This window comes from Colobus angolensis, unplaced genomic scaffold (genome assembly GCF_000951035.1).
Source record: "Colobus angolensis palliatus isolate OR3802 unplaced genomic scaffold, Cang.pa_1.0 Scaffold8, whole genome shotgun sequence".
NCBI classification, from domain to species: Eukaryota; Metazoa; Chordata; class Mammalia; order Primates; family Cercopithecidae; genus Colobus; species Colobus angolensis.
The window spans coordinates 9,992,510-9,999,374 of NW_012121820.1; the positions used below are offsets into that span (position 1 = coordinate 9,992,510).

Consider the following 6,865-nt stretch of genomic DNA (forward strand, 5'->3'; position numbering starts at 1 on the left):
TGGGAGGCCGAGGCAGGTGGATCACCTGAAGTCAGGAGTTCAAGACCAGCTTGGCCAACATGGTGAAACCCCGTCTCTACTAAAAATACAAAAAAATAGCCAGGCGTGATGGCGGGCGCCTGTAATCCCAGCTACTTGGGAGGCTGAAGCAAGAGAATAGCTTGAACCCAGGAGGTGGAGGTTGCAGTGAACTGAGATCGTGCCATTGCACTCCAGCCTGGGCAACAAGTGTGAAATTCCATCTCAAAAAACAACAACAACAGCAATAACAAAAAACAAAAACCAGCCCTTATACCAATATATACTGAGTGCATGAAGCCTGGCTCAGACAATGAGGCCATGACTTGGATTGAGGAGGTCCTTGACCATGGTGTCTCCTCGTGCCTGGCAAAGCCTCTCTCAGTCAGGCACAGGTAGCCTAGGCTTTGGAAAATCCTCACAAATAATTTTTCAAGGACAATAAACCACAAGCAGTCAAAGACAACCAGTACACAAAGGAACAGCACACATCGGTGAAAATCTGCAAAAATAGACCCATGCGGGCTTCAGACACCGGGGATACCAGACGCAAGTTTTAAAACAACTCAGAGCTGAAAACACCTGTAGGGAATAAGATACTCTACAAAGTAATGTAGCAGCTTTGGAAAAACAACCAAAATATCTAGAAACGCAAAATATAAAAATGAGAAATCCAGGTGCAGTGGCTCACACTTATAATCCCAACACTTTGGGATGCTGAGGTGGGCAGATTGCTTGAGCCCCGGAGTTCAAGACCAGCGTGGGTAACATGGTCAAATCCCTTCTCTACTAAAAATACAAAAAGTTAGCTGGGCATGGTGGCATGTGCCTGTACTCCCAGCTACTCAGGAGGCTGAGGTGTGAGGATCACCTGCACCCCGAAAGTCAAGGCTGCAGTGAGTCGTGATCATGCCACTGCACTCCAGCCTGGGTGATGGGAGTGAGCCCCTGTCTCAAAAAAAAAAAAAAAAAAAAAGATTAAAGACCAGTGGGACCCCATCTCTACAAAAAATATATATAAAAAAAAATGGCCAGGTGCGGTGGCTCAAGCCTGTAATCCCAGACTTTGGGAGGCCGAGACGGGCGGATCACGAGGTCAGGAGATCGAGACCATCCTATCCTGGCTAACACGGTGAAACTCCATCTCTACTAAAAAAAATACAAAAAAACTAGCCGGGCGATGTGGTGGGCGCCTGTAGTCCCAGTTACTCAGGAGGCTGAGGCAGGAGAATGGCGTAAACCCGGGAGGCGGAGCTTGCAGTGAGCCGAGATCGCACCACTGTACTCCAGCCTGGGCGACAGGGCGAGACTCCGTCTCAAAAAAAAAAAAAAAAAAAAATTAGCCAGGTGTGGTGGTGCTCACCTATAGTCCCAGCTACTCAGGAGGCTGAGGTGGGAGGATCCCTTGAGACCAGGAGGTCGAGGCTGCAGTGAGTTGGGATTGTGCCACTCACTCCAGCCTGGATGACAAAGTAAGACCCTGTCTCAAAAACAAACAACAACAACAAAACACAACCAATGGGCATATTTGGTAACAGCTAGGTCATTGCAGAAAAGAGAAATAGTAAACTAGAGTACGGAAGAAATTATCCAGAGTATAGCACACAGAGGAAAAAAACACAGAAGAGAGACAGATGCTATAAGGATGCAGTGAGTAGGTCCAGCATTGGGGTCCCAAAAACAGAGGAGAGGCCGGGTGCGGGGGCTCATGCATGTAATCCCAGCACTTTGGGAGGCTAAGGCAGGCAGATCGTGAGGTCAGGAGTTCGAGACCATCCTGGCCAACATGGTGCAACCCCTGTCTCTACTAAAAATATAAAAATTAGCCAGGCATAGTGGTACACCCCTGTAATCCCAGCTACTCAGGAGGCTGAGGCAGGAGAATTGCTTGAACCAGGAGGTGGAGGTTGCAGTGAGCTGAGATCGCACCACAGCACTCCAGTCTGGCAACAGAGTGAGACTCTGTTTCAAAAAACAAACAAACAAAAACAAATACGTACAGTTAAAAGACTTAAGTCACAACATATATCCATGAATAATTTTAGATGGCAGCATTCCCCAAAGCCATCCACCCTTCCCAAGCTGTGCACAATAGCCTCTTCCTGATGACTTAGGCTGCCATTGTGACCACAGGTGACTGTGGCTTGACATCACAGTGTATCCCTGAGTCAAGCAGGTGTGGTTTTCCAGCTCTTGCATCTGCTGTGTATAGATCTGTCTCAGGTGCCATTTGCTAACTCTGTTCTCTGTGTAGCTGCTTTTGACAGCTCCTCATCTCTCTACTAATCCACCACTCATGGTCCTAGAGAACAGAGACCACAAGTTAAGACCTTCACCTACAGAAACCCAAGGGCAACACCGGGCAGAGGACAACTCCATCCTTCTTTCAAAAGGGCTTCTCCACAAAAAGCATTTCTGTTAGACTCTGAGCAGTGAGATACCCTGCTTCAAGAAGAATTTCTCATGGAGCCAGAAGCCTTTGAAATTTGCCCTTACGATCCTCACCACCGAATCCCACTCAGCAGATTCCAGTACCACCTGGCATCATGCAGGAGAAAGAACCCCAAGAAAGCCAGAAAGATGGCCATCTGCAAATACAACGCCTGCCACGTGGTCCCCATCAAAAAGCTCGAGGAACATGAGGCTGTTTGTGTCAACAGGAGCTCTGTGGAGGAACAGGCCACCGAGAACCCTCTGAAAGTTAGTCTTCCAAGTTCAGAGCAGAACGATGACCCCCAGCAGGTCTCACCCTGCCTTCCCAGTCCTGATATCTGGAATGTCGATGGCGCTAATTGCCAGCATATGTTTGTCCTTAAGACTTTTGTTCCCCAAAAGCTTGTTTGTGAAAATGACACAAAAGAGTCAGCAAGAGAGATCAGTCCCCAGAAGATCCTCAGACCAGGACAGTAAACGGCCAGCTGAGGAAAGAGCACACGTCTCGTAAATGCATGGAAGAACATGCAATGCATCAGAATAAAAGGCATACAAAGTAAAACTACCCTGGGCTACCTCTTTTTTTACCTGGCAGATTGGTAACTATCAAAAGGCTTAAAATACTCTGCTGGCAAAAGGTAGGGCAAAACGGGCACTTTCATAACATTGGTGAGAACGTCAGTTGGTACAACCTCCACGGAGGGCTATTTGACAATAGCCATAAATATTATCAATACACATAGCCTTTGATCAAGCAATTCCACTGCGAGGCTTTATTCTGTAAATATAATCACACATATGGAAAATGAGCTAAGTACCAGCCTATTCATTGCAGCATTATTTGCAGCAGCAAAAAAGTTAGAAATGAGCCAGGAGTGTTGAATCACAGCTGTAGCCTGTTACTCTGGCGGCTGAGGTGAGAGGATCGCTTGAGTTCAGCCTGGGCAACATAGTGAGATCCTGTCTTAAACAACAACAAAGAGTCAAAAGTGACCTAAATATCCATTAAAAGGTCCTGATTAAAAATAAGTTATACTGCAGCCATATAATAAAATAGTAAGATGCCTTGAAAAAAAGTGAGGAAGCTCTTTCTGTGTTGATATGGAAAGGTTGAGACACACTGTTGAGCTCAGAGGTCAGCAAACTTTTTCTGTAAAAGGCCAGATAGTAAATAGTTTAGCCTTTGCCAGCCATGCGGTGTGTGTTGCAACTACTCAGCCCTGCCACTGCAACATGAGAGCAGCCACATATAACATGTAAACAAATGAACAGAGGTTCCATTAAAATGACTTACAGCCACAGGTGGCAGGCTGGATTTGACTGGTGGGCCATGGTTTGCCAACCTCTAGTTTAACTGATAGAAACCAAGTCCAGGCCGTGCCCGGTGGCTCATGCCTGTAATCCCAGCACTTTGGGACGCAGACACGGGGGAATCACCTGAGGTGAGAAGTTCGAGGCCAGCCTGGCCAATATAGCAAAACCCATCTCTACTAAAAATACAAAACTTAGCCGGGCATGCGGCAGGCACCTGTAATCCCAGCTACTCAGGAGGCTGAGGCAGGAGAATAGCTTGACCCAGGAGACGGAGGCTGCAGTTAGCCGAGATCACGCCATTGCAATCCAGCCTGGGTGACAGAGCGAGACTTCATCTCAAAAAAAAAAAAAAGAAAAGAAAATACAAGTCCAGAACAGTCTATACAGTATGCCACCATTTGGGGAGAGTTGTGGGAGAAGACATGAATATGTATGTGCTTGTTTTCACATAAAATTTCTCTTTAAGGATACTCTAGAATGGAGATCTGCCCACAAAGCCTGAAATGTTTTTTAAACCTGTTGCCTAACAGAAATATTTGCTTGCCTCTTCACTAGAAACTAATATTGGCTGCCTCCAGGGAAGACAATGGGGTGAATGTGGGGCAGGGAAGAGAGAGCCCTTCTTTACTATTGACTCTTTGGTATCTTTTACATGGGAATATATGTGAATATGTTGACTGGTCAAAAATTATATACTTTTTTAAACAGTAGATAGAAGACTTAAGTCTTTTGAAAGTTTTTCAGGAGGAAATCTTAACTGTTAAGTTTTGTTTGTTTTTTTGTTTGTTGAGACAGAGTCCTCGCTCTGTTGCCCAGGCTGGTGTGCAGTGGCACAATCACAGCTCACTGTCGCCTCAACCTCTTAGACTCAAGCAATCCTCTCATCGAAGCCTACCAAGTAGCTGGGACCACAGGCGTGTGCAACACCATAACTGGCTAATTTTTCTATTTTTTGTAGAGATAGGGTCTCACTATGTTGCCTAGGCTCACTTTTTTTTTTTTTTTTTTTAAGTAATCATAACTTTGCCACCCGGCTGGCCCCTTCAACTGCTTACACGAAGCATTAAAGACTTCTTGGCGGGTTGGGGGGGGAAGTTCTGGATGACAGTGATTAATGAAGTGCATGAACTAGAGAACTGAAATGGGGGGAAAAGTGATGTGGAGAATATATGTCTATAAACCAAAGGCCAATAGGACTGGGAAAACTTACTCTTCTTGAAACTCCCTGAATTGGGCCATGAGGGAGTGAGCCTGGTGGAAGCGCTACCCATAGGGGCTCTGTCAAGACACAGCAAGACAGAGCTGACATCTCACTATGTAGTGGCAGCCTGGAGCATTCTGTTGAGTATTCTGAAGGTAACCTCCAAGCTCCCAAAGGACAGCTGGCCAACAGGCAGTGGGGAAAGGCAGCCCCACCAACCCTGGGCAACAGGCAAGATTTGCAGGTTCATGTTGAGGGTTCCTGGCAAAGAGAGTGCCATGGAAAAGCTATGTGTTGGGGCAGAGGGTGCTCTCACTGGCAGAGGAAGAGGAAAGAGGAGCTGTATTCAGGTCAAGTGCCTTGCTGAAATAATTTCATTAAGTCCAGGCCACAACACTGAGGGGCAGGTATTTTTATTTCCAATATACAGATATGAAAAGTGAGTTTCAGAAAAGGTAAATAACAGCTGGGTGTGGTGGCTCACACCTGAAATTCCAGCACTTGAAGAGGCCAAAGTGGGCAGATCACCTAAGGTTAGGAGTTTGAGGCCAGCCTGGCCAACATGGCGAAACCCCATCTCTACTAAAAATACAAAAAAATTAGCTGGGCATGGTGGTGCACACCTGTAATCCCAGCTACTTGGGAGGCTGAGGCAAGAGAATCACTTGAACCCGGAAGGCAGAGGTTGCAGTGAGCCGAGATCGCACCACTGCACCCCAGCCTGGGCGACAGAGCAGAACTCTGTCTCAAAAAAAAAAAAAAAAAAAACAAAAACAAAAAAAAACCTAAATAATGTGCCTTGGTTCACAAAGTTAGTCCATGGCAAGTGGCCTAATTGAATCCATTCCCAGCAATTCCACTCCTAGATATGTATAAATCCGATGTGCAAGAGAGTTCACCAAAACATGAAGATGAGATGTGCATAACAGTGCTAATTTTTTTTTTTAATTTAAAAGTAAACTTTAATGTCAAAAATGCAAACTTGGAGAGGGCAGAGAGATCACACACAAGGCTACCACTTCACACTTGGAGGGTTGCACAGCAGCCAGGTAAAGGTGCTCCTCACTTCCCAGATGGTGTGGCAGCCAGGAAGAGGCGCTTCTTACTTCCCAGACTGTGGGGTGGCCAGGCAGAGGTGCTAACAGCGCTATGAGTAATAGCCAGTCTGGAAGCAATCCACACTTCCTTTGAGATAATGGGTAAATTGTGGAAGTCACACAAGGAAAAACTAAACAATATTGTATATTTCAAAATTGAGAAGAGTGAACTTTAAATGGTCTCACCACAAAAAAATAAGTCTGGGAGGTGATGGATATGTTAATTAGCTTGGTTTAATCATTCTACTATGTATATATAATCAAAACATCACATCATACTCCATAAACATACACAATTATTTGTCAATTAAAAATAAAATTGGCCAGGTGTGGTGGTTCATGCCTCTAATTCATCCCAGCCCCACTCTGGGAGGCTGAGGCAGGAGGATAATTTGAGCCCATGAGTTCAAGACCAGCCTGGGCAACACAGTGAGACCATGTTTGTATAGAAACATTTAAAAAAATTAGCCAAGCGTGGTGGTGCACCTGCAGTCTCAGTTATTAGGGACGCCTGAGGTTAAGGAAAATCACTTGAGCCCAAGATTTCAAGGCTGCAGCAAGCTGAAATCACATCACTACACTTCAGCCCAGGTGACAGAATAAGACCACGTATAAAATATAAAAAATAAAATATACAAAATATAAAACAAAAAGGTCATGAGAACGAACAAATCATAACTACCCAGATCTACTTGGATGAATCTCAAATAATGTGAAATTCTGTTGACCTAATATTTAATGAAAATAAAAAGGCGGCCAGGCGCGGTGGCTCAAGCCTGTAATCCCAGCACTTTGGGAGGCC

General features: G+C 45.4%; 1 protein-coding gene across 2 annotated transcripts; it reads left to right on the forward strand.

The window, feature by feature from the left end:
* The first annotated feature begins 2,160 nt into the window (after positions 1-2,160).
* On the forward strand, positions 2,161-3,012 carry GTSF1L (gametocyte specific factor 1-like). Of its 2 annotated transcripts, none has more exons than XM_011929025.1 (2): positions 2,161-2,760; positions 2,836-3,012. In XM_011929025.1, exons 1-2 carry the CDS (start codon positions 2,482-2,484, stop codon positions 2,926-2,928), a joined length of 372 nt encoding a protein of 123 aa, XP_011784415.1. In that variant the 5' UTR covers positions 2,161-2,481; the 3' UTR covers positions 2,929-3,012. The 2 variants fall into 2 exon arrangements, with proteins under 2 accessions (XP_011784415.1, XP_011784416.1); XM_011929026.1 differs by having other exon boundaries at positions 2,161-2,718; positions 2,854-3,012.
* Positions 3,013-6,865: the final 3,853 nt, after the last annotated feature.